Here is a 16,287-nt window from a genome sequence, read left to right as displayed (position 1 = left end):
GCCCCAGGATGTCCTTCCTCACTCCTGGGTACTGATCGCCCTAACTCCCAGAGCCTTGATATTCAGCTTTCAAAAATCCTAGATGCTTTTAGGAAAAGGAAAAATTCAACCTAAGTGCAAATATCAAATTAAATCTGAGGCTTCATGCATGAAGAACCAGTTCTGAGCTTTTTGATGTTGTGGGCAACACCTATAAAGATACCAAGGAACACAGGCCACCATCCCTGCTCTCAGATAGGTTATAATCTCTGTGTGGTCGCGTTGGCAGCGGGACTGATTGTTCTCTCATTAAGCATCTGTGAGTCTCATTAACTTTGTGAAATGAATGTCTAGGAGGTACCCTGAACAGAGATGGGGACGAGCACCACGTCATGCAGACTTTAGCCTCCACCCCACATTGTGCTCACTGGTCAGACACACTGACTTTGGAGCTTGCCTATGCTGTGCATGTGTGTATGTGTGTGTATGGGGGGGGGTGGCTCAATTAGGCAGAACTGGATTGATTTTAAAGGGCAGTGACATTTTCTTGGTGGGAGTAAGCAAGGTTATGGTCAGATGTCAAGGAGGCAAGCATATCTTACTGCATCAAACCCTACTGTCTGGCACTTTATTAACTAGAACACGTTTATCCTGCTCAGACACACTCAACGGCTTCCTGAATAAAGTCCCTCGACTGGCATCCAGGCTTCCATAAGCTGGCCCTGACCTACCTTCCCAGGTTTCCATCTCACTAAGTAACAGTAATAACATTTTCATCTATTGCTTTAAAATTTACAGAATGCTTCCACATTCCATATTCCTTAGACTCTTCTCAGTAACCATTTTTAGAGGGAAGGACATAGGACCAGAGAGGTCAAAAACCTGCCCAAAGCCACTACACCTGCATCTAGAATATTTGCTGCCCCTCCCTAGAGGTAGGTTACATTTTCCTGCCCCATCTACATGAAGCTTTGCATGAACTTGCTTTGGCCATCAGCCTGGGTCCTGAGTCCTGGAGTAAAGAGGACATGCAGCCCAGTTAGAAGTGACCCACCATGGTCATGTCTTGTGAGTGGGAGATAAACCATTGTTGTGGGGTCACCTGTTATTACAGCACTGTTGTCTAAGCTGACCATACAGTGGTAGAATCTGGGTTAATCCAAGACCTTCTGAAGGTCCCTTTCTACCACATTCATTCCCTATATTCCAGATACATCACCCTGTGTCTTCTCACCTCCATGCCTTTTCTAATCTTGCTTCATCTGCTTGGAATTCTGTCAAAATTCTACCCATCTTCCAAAGTCAAACCCAGAATGCACCTCTTCTGTGATGCTGTCTCAGACCCATAATACCATGCACATAGTAAGCATTTACTTTGTGCCAACTTCTACTCTAGCACTTTACTTGTTTTAATTCATTTAATCTTCACCCTATGAGACAAGCCCTATTATAGCTGCTATATAAGGAGAAGAGAGATAAAATAACTTGTCCAAGATCACACAACTGCCAATTGGCAGAGCCAAGACTCAAACTCCACACCCCTTTCATCCCACTACATGCTTCTCTTTCTGTTCTCTGTTACGTTTCTGCACATTCCTTCCCCTCAACTGTAAAACAGCTTCTTTATCTGACTGATCACATTTTCTTGATTTAGGTTTAATAATAAATTCTATTACTTATTGGTAGTATGACCTTGGGCTGGTCACTTAATTTCTCTTCATATACTCACAGCTCCTAGTAACGTGCCAGTAAATACTGACTGACTGACTGACTGACTGACTGACTAAATAAATGAACTCTACGAGCCTTGGTTTGCCCATTTGTAAAATGGGAGTAATAAATAATACCTCTTTCCTAGGGTTGTTGTAGAGTTGAAGTGCTTAGCACAGGAAATGGCACATGGTAAGAATCCAATACAACTTACTATTATAAACTACAGGAAAGATAAATATAGTCTATAATATACAGAGAGAAAAAAAACTTCTCATTATAGAGACTGAGGAAAGCTAGCTTCATGGCACAAGTAACTTAAGTAGACTTTGAAGAATGCATAGGATCTGGACACAGAGATGAGGTGAAGGAAAGGGTATTTTAGGCAAAGGCAACAGCATAGATGAAGACAGAGACAGTGTAAGTTTTAAAATCTTAATCCCCCTCTCCCCAGTTATACCATTTTTAAGGTCAGATCTAAGGAAATAACCCTAAATATTAAAAAAATTATGAATAAAAATTTACATGCAGCATTATTTATATAAGAACATGAAATAACTGATATATCCAACAATAAGGAAGTGATTACATAAATGATTTTCTATTCATCTGATATAGTATTATACAATATAATTAATGTTATAATAACATTATTATAATTAATGAAAAATATGTAATAAAGTCAGTATGATTATGACTATGTGATAGGAAATTTTAAAACCAAAAATAATATATAAGAACCTAGGAGGAGATATACTAAAATATAAATAGAAGTAGCATTGGAGTAGTGGGCTTTGGTGATTATTTTGAGAAATTAAAAAGTTTTCTTCCTTACATGAATTACTATTTTATTATAGCTAACATTTATTGAGTACTTACTAGATATTAGGCACTGCACTGATATTTTACATATATTGTCTCACATAATCCACACCACCCTATGAAGAAGGTTCTCTTGTTAACCTATTACAAATAGGGAAACTAAGATTTATATATTTATACAATAAGCATATATTCCTTTTATAGTAGGAAAACCATGTATTTATTACCTTTATTTAGTATTTTATTATTAAAAGATAAGAGGTTCAGGTAACCCCTTCTTTCTTTGCTGCTTTGAACTGTTAAACATTGTTGTACATATTTCTTTATGTATTGGTACTCTTATTTCTGTAAATTATTTCTTAAAGTAATATTTGGGATCAAAGTATATGTATAACTGTTTTATTTTTAACTAATTTTAGACTTACAGAAAAGTTGCAAAAATAGTACAGAGATAATTTGGCAATAAAAAATAATAAAATACTGATACATGTTTTCAAGGAACCTTGAAAACATGCTAACGAAAGAAACCAGTCGCAAAAGACCAGGGATTATTATTTCATTTATATGAAATGTCCGAAATAGCTTAATTCTTAGAGACAGAAAACAGAATAGTGGTTGCCTAAGGCTGGGGGAGGGTGGGTACTAGGGAGAGATTACTAATGGGTTTGGGGGTTCCTTTTGAGGTGATGAAAATATTTTAATATTAGATAATAGGGATGGTTGCACAATTGTGAATATAATAAAAACAGTGAATTGTATTCTTTAAATGGGTGAATTTTATGGAATGTGAATTATATCTCAATAAAGCTGTTATTTAAAAAAACAGTACGGAGCATTCCCATAATTTCTCACTTAGGTTCCCCTGATATTCACAACTGGAAGATAATTTGATAAGTTGTGGTATAGCTATACTATGGAATTTTAAAAGTGCAGAACAGTGTAATATAATATGATTTTTTTTCTAATAATTGTTTAAAAGAAACAAAAACCCTTTATATGTGTATATGTGTATATGTTTCTTTATGTTTGCAATAGTACACATAAAGTAGAAGTATGCAAGTTATACCATGGTAGAATCAAGAGAGAAGAACAAAGGAGATTATGCAGTTTGTTTTTATAACCCTCTATTTAGTTTAATTAGTCTAAAAGGGCATGCAATTTTTATAACTTTGTCAATTTAAAAATATTAAGGAAAAAAAAAACAATAGAGGCTGCTCCTGGATTTTCCATGACTAGACAGTTATCTCTAGGCTTTAAGCAGCAAGAGGTGTATAAAATCACACATGCAGAGGCTCTGAGCCATCTGCTCTTTGGAGAGAGAGAATACGAGCTAGAATCATGAGGATGGAGGGAGGAGTTAAGATGAAATATTCTGGGTTTGGCAAAACTGTATTTGAATCCCAGATCTCTGTCACCTACTGGGTGTGGACCTTGGGCCAGTTAACTGCTCTGTGCCTTGGCCTCCTTATCTTTAAAATGGGAGTAATTAGATGCCCTCTATCATTGAGTTTTAATGAAAATAAAGTGAGATCATGCATGTAAGATGCTTAGCATAGTACCTGGCACATAGTATTCAATGGTCATAGGCATCATTGTTATTAATATTATTGATAGTAGGAGTTTCTCAGTCCATAGGTTGATGTGGTCCTGTGCCATCAACCTGAGAACTGACTTTATTCGTGCTGGTATTATACCCAGCTAAAATAAAAGACTCTATTTCCCAGCCTTCCTTACAGCTATGGACAGGGGAAATCTAGGATGGGACTTCCCTTTGGAAAGATGCTCTGTTGCTCTTATTTCCCCTCTCCCTTTCTGCAGTCTGTATCCTATAGATGATGGCTAGAGCTCTCTCAGCAGCCTCTGCCCACTCAGGGACCTTGAAGAAGAAATCCACACCCTCTGGATGTTGGAGCAGAAGCACAAGAGCCTGAGTCGCTGATAACCCTGGAGACCCCATGCCAGCCCCAGCTTGCCTTTCTTTGGACTCCTTTCCCATCAGAGAAAAATCAATCTCTAACTTGCTTAAGCCCCTTTCTTGAGTTTTCTGTAATATAAATATAAACCCAGTCCTAATAGAGTTCTCACAGTACAACTAACCTAAAAAGCAAAATTTTATGGTGAGAAGGTGGCAAGGGAAGTGACTTAGGGAGGGGCTGGCTCCCTTCTTCTGGGCTTGGCCTGGGCACTTACTCGTCCCCGATGTAGAGATTGGGCCACACCTCGTTGACGTGGGTGTACCGGGGACTGCCCTTCCAGAAGAGACGCTCCAGCTCGAAGGCTCCGGGGGTACAGTAGTCCTCCTCTTCCTCCTCCGCCTTCGGCAGCAGCCTCTGAGCAGATGGGTAGGCATTCTTGAGGCTTGTCTTTGGTTCTCGGGATGTCATTTTGGAGCCAATGGATTTTCTTTCCTTTCTGCAGCTGGTCATGAGAGAGGGTCAGGATTGAGGTTAGCAGGGGACAGAGGTAGGGAATGGGCCTTCAAAAAGAGATGGAAATAAGCTGATCTCAAGATCTGGCAGACATTTCCCAGGCCTGCTGTTCTGCTTCCTCTTCCCAGGCCACAGACGTAAACAGAAAGGTCATGATGACAGTTAAACAACATATTCCCAACATTCCAGTCTCTCCAGGGCAGGAGTGCTGGGGCCCTCTGACGGGTGGAGGTCGATTTGCAGCAGACCCACGACAAATCCCTGCCGGCAGCCACTCCTTGCCTCCTTTCTTTTAGATTTTACTTCTTTTGTGCCCACTTTTTCCTTTATCTGACTGGAATCTGCTGGCTTAGGCCATTTTGAACTGAATACGAAGGCCCAGAATGTCCCTGACATTCCAGGCCATGGTACTCATCAGCAGTAGGGAGCCGGTGCCCATGGGAAGGGCACACTTGTCAATCCAAAGCCTATCTAGTCTGGGTAGCCATACACGTTCCCAGGGTTCCAGGAGCCTTGGGGTGGAAGGAAACGACTGTGTGAGGGTCCATCAACCTGTTAGGACAGTCGAAGTCAATGTTGGCAGCTTTCACGCTAAGGGGTTGACAGGCATGTTAACTCACTAGGGGGTCAGAAGAGATGTTCCTAGCTGGAGAGCTATGGGTGCAGAGTGCCCCCATATTTGTATGGGGTGCACAGTGTGTGTTTGTAGAGATTGTCAAGCTCTCCAAATGGAATGCAGGAGGAGAGTTCCTGTTGTCCCCAAGGAAAGGAATTCACTGTGGGATTGGGCAGCATTTATTCCTTAAGCAGAGTGACCAATGCGTCTGCACTCAGACGGCCTGGAAATGGAAGTTATACTCTGAGATTGGAAGGAGAGAACAGGGTGAAGTGACTGAGAAACATGGTGGTTCATGACAGGGAGGGGATGTTATCTATCTATCTATCTATCTATCTATCTATCTATTTACTTACTTACTTACTTACTTACCTAGCACTTATTTTGTGGCAGATACTATTCCACGTGCTTTACAATGATTAACTCATTTAATCATCTTAATAGCTCTATGAGGTAGCTGCTATTATTATCTCCATTTTACAGATGACGAGAATTGTAGATTGAGAATCTAACGCATGGTCTTAGTCCTTTAAGAAAATAATAACTGCTGAGAGGACAGAGGTAGAGGTAGGGAATGACTGTGAGGTGTAGCAGACCATGGCTAAAAAGGGGCTGGTAGCTTCAAAGACTAGTAGGATCATGTCAAAGGGCTCAGAACACAAATCGAAGGGGCTCCCACTTGTCAAAAGTAAGAATTTGAACATGAGAAAAAAATAACTACAGTGGATTGAAACACATTAAAAATTTAAATTATAATGATACATAAAACAATTATTCACCATTGGAAGTGCTAGTGAACCAGTTCATTATTTTGATGACAGTTAAGTAAAGGGAAAGAATCTGGCATTTATTGTTCCTTTCTGATATAAACCATACTACTGGGTAGATGGGGAAATTTTTCTTTTATAAAGTGTTCCAAATAATAAAGAAGGAAGGAAGCACCATTTTGCAACACATGATGAGCTAGTAGGTGTTGGCATTGAACGCTGACTCCTAGCCACATAAGAAGATAAAATCAGATGTCATGGGCCTTTTGATGGAAGAACACACCACCATCATGAAAGCAGTCTTGCCAAAGGAAAACCTGAATCTTTAATCGGAGTGCTCAGAGCCTAGATCTAACATCTAATCTGCAGAAGATTTAGAGGACAGTTAAATTATACCATACTGCCTGCCTTGTCTTTTAGAGATACAAATGAAATAATCACAGATGAAATAATATAATGTCTAAGATTTGCTTCAAAAATTATATAGTTGGAAAAATATAATAATACATTGTGTGTAGGGGTGGAGGGTATAGATGGAGGTATGATGAGGTAGGATTTGCCATGGATGTTGGTGGTTGGGGTTAGATAACAGTTGTAAGATACTTTCTGTTTTTCTTTGCATGTGTTTGAAATTTTACATTAAGAAAAAAGTTAAAAAAGAAAAGGAAAGAGCTGAAACCACTGCTCTGGGAAATTTGATTCACTCGAGATCTTAGTAGGTAAATTAAAGGCTCACTAGCTAACAGCATGTGTCTTTGGGGATTGTGGGAAGCCAGATTCTGTGACTTTCTCCTGCAAAATCCCGAGTTGGGGAATGAGAGCAATGGGCAGCAAAGGGGACCCTTCTTTGTAGTCTGTCAAAGTATGATCTAAAGACCTCTTCCCTCAGAATCAGCCAGTACTTGTTAAAAATTCCTGAGTTTCACCCTGCACCGGGGGTAGGGGCCTAGGACTCACAGGTTTCCAAGTGAGCCTGATGCTCACCAAAGTTTGATAATAATTGCCTGAGTGTACCTAGAGAGTCAAGGAGCTGTTGCCTCAAAAGAAGAATAGCAAGGATGCTCAGTATGCTCTCCTATCTTCTCACTGAAGTGGAGACCAGCTCTTTAGCCCAGAATAAGGGTTCAGTATTGAGAAGAGTGAGAGTCTAGACAACCTTACTCTGGGCTCCCTGAAGATGACTCCTTAGCGGTGTTTATCTTTGTAGCCTCATGTCTGACATGGAGGAGGTGCTCAGAGAATATTTGTTGAATGAGGGAATGATTTAGTGAATGAATGAATGAATGGAATGAATGAATGAATGAATGAATGGGTAAATGTATAAAGAACAGTGAAGCATGTGCTGCAGACTCACCCAGAGCTGCTGAGGCAGGACTGAGCCACTGAGCTAATTGGGAGAAGGGGCCAAGGTGAGCAAAGTGCAGAATCCAGGACAGACAGACCCCCTGTAGTGGGTGGTAACTCAGGCCTGAACTCTGCTCTGGGGCCTGCCTGCTGGCATTTTCGGTCACCAGGGAAGGAGTTGTTTCAGGGGATGGCCAGAAACTTCTGTGGTGGTAACCAGCACAGACACTTCAGTCTCCTGCAATTATAGATCTCCTTGTAACAGGCCCACAAGTGCCTTAATTTTGAGAGGTCGGGAGCTTAGCCTGTACACAGCACAAACTCCTTATTTCAAAGTGAATGGAAGCTGGGTACCATGTCCCTAAATTGGAGGTACAGGCCATTTTGAACCCTGCTTGCCACTAAAGGAGTCTTCAGAAGAGGTGATTTCAGGGAGATGCTTGAGTAAATTGCATTCCGAAACCCTTTGATTTCTGACGCTGACCTCACCCTTGCTGAGGCTGTTCCTCCTTCATTATACTATGGAAGGAGCCATCCCCAGCCCCAGCTCCGTGCTGAAAGCCTCGGCTGGATTTCCAGACAGAAGAGGAAGTGGTGCGGTCTCCCCAGAGCAGCTTGGCACGCCGAGGAGCTCTGGGATCCATTATCCTCCAGCATGCAGATTTGATGGGGGACGAGAACAAAGCGCAGAGCCGGCCAGAAACCACAGACCTGTAATCTTTCCAAATCCTGAAGGCAGCTTTTGTGCATCTCTCTCTGCGTGGCTCCTCAGTCTCTGACTCTCAGAGAAGCCTGGAGCGTCTGTTTTCCAGATCACAGCCAAAATGGAAGGGGAAGACAAATCTGTTCTGTTTGGTTTCCATAGATTCGACCCAGAGATTAACTGCCAAGGTCTCAATGACACACACAGTATCAATCACAGGCTAAATGTCATAATGAGAGCTGGGCAGGTTGTCAAGAGAGGCCTCCAGGTTCCTGTTACAGCTTCATATTTAAAGGTTTGGTCCCAGGAAACCAAATGCCAACTCGAAGGCTGCTTGGCCTATGTACAGCATCAGCCTGTCTCTTCCTCAAAGGATACCAAACTCAAGACCCCTCCTAGAGGGGCCAGGCACGTTACACAGAGGAGGGAAATGGGTTGGGCGTTAAAGAATAAAACAAGCAAAAACCTAACTGTTGAACTCAGGCAGGAGACATCAGGGAGTGGGAGGGACTATGGCACACTGAGAAGCAAACGCCCCCTCTGAAGGGGGCAACGGCTTGCCACTCCAAGTGGGAAAGCAAGCCCAGATTCTCTGATCTTCTTATGAGAAGTCAGAAAGCCAGAGTTTGGTGTGAAATCTGTAGGTTTTTAAATGTAGGCAGCTGTAGCAGATACTATCCTTGTCCTGTCTCATTCCTCGGCTCAGATCTCTGCAGCACAAACAGGCAGTGCCCTTATAAACAATAGTCTGCCTTTCTCAAGCCCTTGTAATTCCTTGCTTAAGGGATTTTTCTGGTATTTGCACTGATCAGGCCTATAGTTAGATTTCTTTCTGTCACCACATATTTGGCCCTTTTTATGGGCCCTTTTGGCCCATCTATCACCCCTTTCCCCTCCCCCTCACCTTCTGGTAACCACTAGTCTATTGTCCATGTCCATGAGTCTCTGCTTGTTTGTCCTGTTTGTTGCTTTTAAGTTTATATCCCACATATAAGTGATATCATGTGGTTTTCAACTTTTTCCATCTGGCTTATTTTACTTAGCATGATTATCTTGAGGTTCATCCATGGTGTCATTAATGGCAGTATTTCATTTCTTCTTATGCCTGAGTCATATTCCATTGTATATATGTACCACAGCTTCTTTAGCCAATCATCTATCATAGGACACTTCAGTTGCTTCCATGTCCTGGTCAGGCCTAAAGTATGGGGAATTACCCCAGAAGTCATTGGCAAATGAGGGGCAGGAGTTAGGAGATAAATACCCCAGCTTCCTTCACCCTGAGTGGGACCGTTTTGAAATCTTTCTACATAGTCTTCTGAAGGCTCGCCGTGTGCTCGAGCCCCAGCTGCCCAGAGTGGCGACCTGCTCACTCACATGTCCTTTGCTGGCTATCTTCCCTCCCAGTGTCACTTGTTCACTCCACATGGTGCTTTCTGGAGCATCTCTCAAATAATCAACTTGCACACAATCCCTGGTCTCAAGGTCCACCTTTGAGGGAACCTAAACTAAGATACGGGTAATTTAAAAACATTTTTTAAAGATACTGTGACAACAGAGAATGCAGAAGCCAAGTGGTACTTGACCACTAAGGCCTGAAGTGGTATTTCCCACTGTGAAACAGTGGCCTCACCTTTGAGGAGCTATTTCCAGGAAGAATCAACACAGGGGACCTTTATTAGTTCTGACTCCATTTCAGAATTTTGACAGTACAGCTTGCATTTGGTTAAAGGTTTCCTTTGCCCAATGAAGAAAGGCTTTGATTTGAATTCAAAACTATAATTTTGATGCCATGATTTGACTCCTTGTAAAACAGACAAAACCAAAAAAAAAAAAAAAAAAAAACCCCAAAAAACTAAAAACTAAAAATCCCTTATATAGTTTTTCTTTTTTAACTAGGGAAAAAAAATCAAAAATGTCAATAGTGTGGGCAAGTGTCAGGACTCAGAGAAGTTTTTCTTTCCTGTATTCTAGTATGGGATTCATCTAGTAAGTAATTATATTTTATAATGAATAACCATGTCTTTATTTTTTACCTGCGCTAGTCTGAGCAGGAAGCTGCTTATGACTTCTGATTTGTGATTTCCATTCTATCTTCCTTGCTTCTGGGACCTGGCACTTTCCTGGGGCTCCTCTACCTCTCTGTCCCTCTCTTTCTATATTCACTGTCTGTGGCCCTTCTCTGAGGACTCACAGGTTGACACATCTCATCTTCTCTGAGCTTCATTTCTTTCTTTGATAAAGTGGAGCTATAACAGACAAACAAACAAAAAACCCAACCTGAAGTCTTTTGCTCTCTAAGGTGGAGAATGGGAGAGGCCAGGTCAAGAGAGGCATCATTCATTTCAGTGGGACAATTAAATCTCTAAGTGGACCCCTCGAACCTGCAGAGACTGTTCCAGTAGCCAGGCCCAGGAATGTGAGCCACAGAACAGGCCTCCTGCTTAGTAAAAAATATCAATTGAGGATCCTTTTGATGAGAAAAGATAAGTCCTGAAGCATGACTCAGAAAGTGGTGGAGTGAAACACAGGGAGCCAAGGTGTCCTGTACACAAAAGCAAAGCAAGTTCTGAGCCTCCTAGAACATCCCCAGAGGGGGCGTGAAGGGCCCTGCTGTGGGGTGGGGGATGGAGGGCTAGGACTAGAGACAGCCAGGTGAGGAGTGTCCAGGGGACACAGCTGCAGGACTAAGAACAAAGTTTCCCAATGCTCAACTCTGCAGCACCCCACAGTTATGCCAGTTCTCTCTCTGTTGCCCTAAACCTTGGGTGAACCTGTTAGACACAATGGACAGCCCATGTCTGTGGTGATTTTGAGAAATCAAAGGGAAAGAGCCTTGTGCCAGTAGAGAGAAGAAACCAGAAGTTTATGAAGCAGCATGTACAGAATGATTCTGTTCTTTATAAAAATACATTTCACCAAAATAGTAACACTGGCTATATACTTATTTTAGGATGATGAAATTATATGTGATTTTTCTTCTTTTTAAGGAACCATCTTTTCTAAAACTTCTGTGATGAACAGGTACTATTTGAGTATGTGAAGAGGGGGTGGGGGAACCTGTGGAAGTTCTGTTTTAGAGTGGCTCCAGGCATAATGGATGCCCACCCCGAGCCTGTGGGCTGAGGCACAGGAGGGGTGACCTTCAGGAGAAGGCGTACTCAGGTGTCTCTTACATCTTGAGTGGCGTAGCTTCTCAACGAGTGTGAGCTCCTCTAAAGCAGAGGTATGTCCCCCTTGAGGCCTCTGGGGGCAGCAGCCAGGCTTAGGTCATATCAAAAGGTCATTCCAGTCCTTCAGTGCTTCCCAGGAAACTAGAGGAGAATCAAGTTTTGTGAGTCTCGAAGCTTATACAATATCTTTAAGAGAAAGAAAACCACATAGGTACAGGCCCTTGGAAGATACCAGGGCACATGTGGGGTTGTGAAGCTTCAGGGTAAATCCGTGTCTGAGGAGGACTTCCCCTCTGACTGGAGACAGATGTCAATTGACAAGGGCAGCTCTCCTGCCGCCGCCCATGAGGTCGGAGCCAGTGTCCTTGACTTGCCTTAGTCTGGTCTGGGTTTCAGGCTAAGTCAGCCAACATCTGGGTGCTCTGGTGGGTCACAAATAGGGATGGTTCCTCTTTGATTTCACCTCGGAAGTTAGGCCTGGAGCTGCCTCCCGCACTTACGAGCTTACTCACACACCCCTCTCTTAAGAGCGAGAGATGGGCTGGGCCAGAGAGGCCTCTGCCTTGTAGAAGTGTTTGTTCTAGTAGAGTAGTTCCTAATCTTATCTTTAAAAAAATTCTCCTCTCTCTTTGAAGGTATTCTGTATCCATGTATGTGTGTATGTTGCGTATTTACATTCCTGATGTATTAGGATCACAGGGAAAGTCAGTCGCTGTTTAAATGCATGTACACCACATTCTTTCCATGACACCACCCAAGGCGGTCTTGGAAGGTGCCTTGAAGGAAGGGGGAGACTAAAAATGTTTTGTGGTTGGGTAAATGACTCAATTAGGAGAGTTATACCTGCTTCTGGGGCATATGGGGGTACAGGATTTGGCAGCGGTGTACATATATAAATATACATGTTTTTAATTCACTACAAGTCAGTGCTTGTCTTTATACATTTTAAATCTACAAAAAAATGATCCCAACCAGGATATAAAAGTTGTGGATTTTTTAAAAATTAAAACTTGGATGTGAAAACCCAAGAAACTTTTGTTGCCTATAATTTAATTCTTAATGTATCAGACACAATCCAAGTTTAACAGATTTTTTTTTCTCTTGGATTCTGGCAAGTACATTAACAGGAGGCAATTACGTGAATTAATATAAACTTATTTAATTAAAAAAACAAAAGCCTTCATTTAAAAAGGTAATTTAATATTCCTTCTACGATGGCGTTGATGTCATTAACTTGTTTGATTAACTCTTCAGATGGTTTCAAAGTGCTGCGGGGTGGTAATTTACGAGCTCCTAATTGATTTCCCCAATCTCGGTTTGGCAGGGTTGGGCCTCCCGGAAACCGTGAGGAGGCTGGAGGCCCACACTCGGCTTCCTTCTCAGACCCAGGGGCCGGCTGGGATGGACTTTACCTCTGTGGCCCAGGCCCTAGTTGGGGAGAGGAGGCTCTGGCATGGGAGCCCAGAGGCTCTGACGTCTGACCAGGCCAGTTGTGGTTCCTGACTCCTGAGCAACTGGGCCTACGTTTCCTCTGAAGATGTGTGGGGGCACTTCAGGCAGTTGCACAGCTTGTGAATTCAGGAATAAATGGCCTTTTATTTCATGTCTTTCGAGAACCATTTCCTGCTGCGCGTCCCCTCAGAACATGAGGCTTCTTTGTGCAGGGAAAGATGAAAGAGGGTAGAGTATGGTGGTGTGGACTTCACCAGGGGCCCACCACCCCTTCATTTCCAGTCCAGGCCACTATTCCTCACTAAGCCAGTCTCTCGATGCTGCACAGAGGAGGCTCTGGGCCTTGGTGGGGGTGGGGGACGGGGCGGGCTGGAGTTGGCCAAGCACCCACAGTAGCTGCCACAAAAGCACACTAAGAAATCAAGGCCCTGGCAGGACTCAGAGAAATGATATATGGTTGGTTAGTTTTACTGTATGCCCAGCGATTATCTACTCTCAAAACCTCCTAAACAGGGAAGAGCTGCCCCCACTTTACAGATGAAAACAACGAGAGGCAGAGAGGTTAGTAACACGATGCCAAGCTAGCAAGTGGTGAGGCTGAGACTCAACACAGGCAGCCAAGCATCCCAATCCACGTCAATAGATAGGTCACTCTATTCTCGGTCACAAAGTGTATGTTCCTGAGGGCAGGCCTGGGCTTTCGTTCTGTATGCCCTCCTCCCAGATGTTAAGTGCAGAATGGTGTGAAATCTTGAAAAGAACTCACTGGCCTCAGCATCTCACATAGGTGGCCTTTAGCTTCCTTATCTGTAATTGGGAATAATGGCCACCTCCCTGGTTGTTGGATGAAATGAGATAATATAAGTTCTTGGCACATCGACATGGGTTCAGAGAATGTTTCATGAAGGGGAAACAAGGGAATGGGGCAGGGGTGCGGGGGGGTGGGGAGTGAGGGGTGGGGGAGATGGAGAATTCCCAACTGTTGGGAGCTAAGTTCTGAGTCAAGAGTAGGCAAGAGTGAACAGAGCAGTTTAGCCGGAGCTGAGTCTCTGGGGGGTAGTTGAGGCAAATGTGATGGGGCATAAATAAGTCTGAACATTCTCCTGCAGGTGATGGGGCTCAATTGCTCCTGTATGAGGCATAAGTGAGGCTATGGGAGGAAGAGGAGGACTCTTACCAGCCTGTTAATATCTGCTGATGGTGCCACACGGCTATAAGACTTGTCCTCCTCTTTACTGTGGAAGTGGCGGGCACAGTGCCATCAAGGGTCACTAGAAGTGAAAATTCAAACACTCTCTGCTCTGGAGTCAGGCTGAAGAAGACAGATGGAGCTAAGACCTCTGGCCTGCAGTGAATGTTTCTGGGCCTAGGACCCCCAGAAAGTTTCAAAGCCACTGATCCCCACCTAACTCCTCAGACCCCTTTCCACATCCTGCTGTCACCCCCATGCCCAAGGCTCTTTCCCCGTACAGGACTCAGCTCAGCAGCCCTTCAGTGTTGCTTATAAATGTCGTTCGGTAGAACCAAAATGATTTCATCATGAAGAGAACAAGGAAGAGGCCCCGAGGGAAAAGTCAGAGTACCAGGGGTCCTCAGCTGCTGGGGCCTTAGGTGAGATGGCCTCTCCACACGTTCCTCATGTCCCTTCCATCCTTGCTCAGAGTTTTTCCCTTGGAATGTTTCAACTTTTTTGAACAGTAAGAGCCTCCTGCTCCCAACTGCTCTTGGGTTCCAGGCCCATGAGACACCACTGGAGCCACGAGACAAGGGCACCAGGGTCTGATGGAGGGAGACCTGGTCTGACGCAGGATGCCTTCCCACCTTCCTACTTACACGCTGCTGTCTTGATCCCTCCATGACCCAGTCTCCCCGTATTACCAGGGCATCATCCCCAAACCCATCCTCCCAACCAGGACTAGAATAGGCTTCATAAATAGTCCCTGCGTCCAAAAGATGCTTAGTGTTACCCGGACACAGAAAGAATGCTCGTGGGTGGGTTTTGAATACTTACTTGTGATTTGTGTTGCTCTACACATGATGAGAGTCACTCCGGCATCTCTATCTCCTGCTCCCATTGAGATTTTTTTCCCCTCCACTGGCTAAATGGACAAATATAGACCTTGCTGGAATGTGATACAAAGCATCCAATGCCTCAGAAGGTCCCAGTGAGCTTTAACCCGTCCTAATATCCTTTACAAATGGTCATTGAACTGAAAACTCAGATTTGGAGAGAGGAAAGGAGAGAAAATTCCACAGTCTCTAGAGAAGGACGGGCAACAACAAAAAGCCTTTCCCACTGAAAGGATGTCAGCTGTTCACTGTCTCTCCAGAAACAGGATAGAAAGGGGGCTTCTAATCCCTATACCCAGGCCCCCTAAGGACATTTGGCTGGACCCAAGAAGTGCCAGCCTCACCACCCAAGGGCCTTCCTTACCTGTGTGCGTCGGGGCCTCGCCAGGTCAGGAGGTGCTGGTCTGTGGCGTGTGTGGTGCCGCACACCCGGCCACCCAGGCTGGCATCTGAGAGCCTATTTTTAGGGTCAGATCTGCTGACGCTGACCTTCTGTGCTTCCCAGTCTGAGAAGGGACCTGTGGCATCTGCTTGCAAAATGATTCACCAGTGTGACCTGAAAGCCTTGACTTTGGGAGCCCTGTACCTAGCGCCCAAACGCTTTTTCTGTCCAGCCACTGAGGCAGGACATGTGGCTGCCAAAGGGGAGGGGAGACAGGCAAAGGGACTTTATAGCTTTGTTTTCTTGGGATGGATGAGGCCAGGTGTCTGCGGGGCCCTGCCCTTTGGCTCTGTCCTGAAACAATTGGAATGGGGGAGGTTTATGTGCTGTTGCCACAGAGCTTGGCCTGAAGGAAAACTCTCCATTCTAGTCTTTTCTCAGGAGTTTGTGGAGTCATGTCTGGGGGTGGATGGAATGGATGCCACATCATACACAGCAATCAGTGTGTGCCTTGTCAGTGTCACTTCCTGTGAGACCTCCAGCAAGTGTCCGACCCTTCCGGGCTTCAATGGAGAGAATAATCATAATGCCGACCTCTTATGTTGTTATCAGGATTAAATGACATACAGTATGGAAAGTACTTAGTGGCACACAGTGTGGAAAGTACAGTATGCTAAACATTTAAGAAATGCTTGATGATATCAAGATACCAAAAATATTCCCAACTGTCGTTCCCAGGTCTCTCTTCTTGCCAGTTCCTTCTCTCAGCCTCCCGCCTCTTTGGCTCCAGGCTTCTTTGCTCCAGGATCCCCCCACCCAAGCCCTACTACTGTGGCCCTT

General features: G+C 44.0%; 1 protein-coding gene across 2 annotated transcripts in view; it reads right to left on the bottom strand.

Annotated features, from left to right (window-relative positions):
• The window catches only part of DUSP29 (dual specificity phosphatase 29), a 33,429-nt gene extending 17,933 nt beyond the window's left edge, over positions 1-15,496 (bottom strand). Inside the window, exons 1-2 of one of the 2 annotated variants that reach the window (XM_036223214.1) lie at positions 15,430-15,496; positions 4,702-4,929 (exon numbers count right to left, since the gene is read on the bottom strand). In XM_036223214.1, coding sequence (XP_036079107.1) covers positions 4,702-4,895 — 194 coding nt within the window. In that variant the 5' untranslated portion in view covers positions 4,896-4,929; positions 15,430-15,496. Of the gene's footprint in view, positions 1-4,701; positions 4,968-15,429 lie in introns of those variants that run through there. The other variant, XM_016160244.2, reaches the window with a different exon arrangement.
• Between the last annotated feature and the right edge of the window lie 791 nt (positions 15,497-16,287).

The sequence above is a fragment of the Rousettus aegyptiacus genome, unplaced genomic scaffold, assembly GCF_014176215.1.
Source record: "Rousettus aegyptiacus isolate mRouAeg1 unplaced genomic scaffold, mRouAeg1.p scaffold_m13_p_6, whole genome shotgun sequence".
NCBI classification, from domain to species: Eukaryota; Metazoa; Chordata; class Mammalia; order Chiroptera; family Pteropodidae; genus Rousettus; species Rousettus aegyptiacus.
This window is presented reverse-complemented; position numbering and strand designations above follow the sequence as displayed.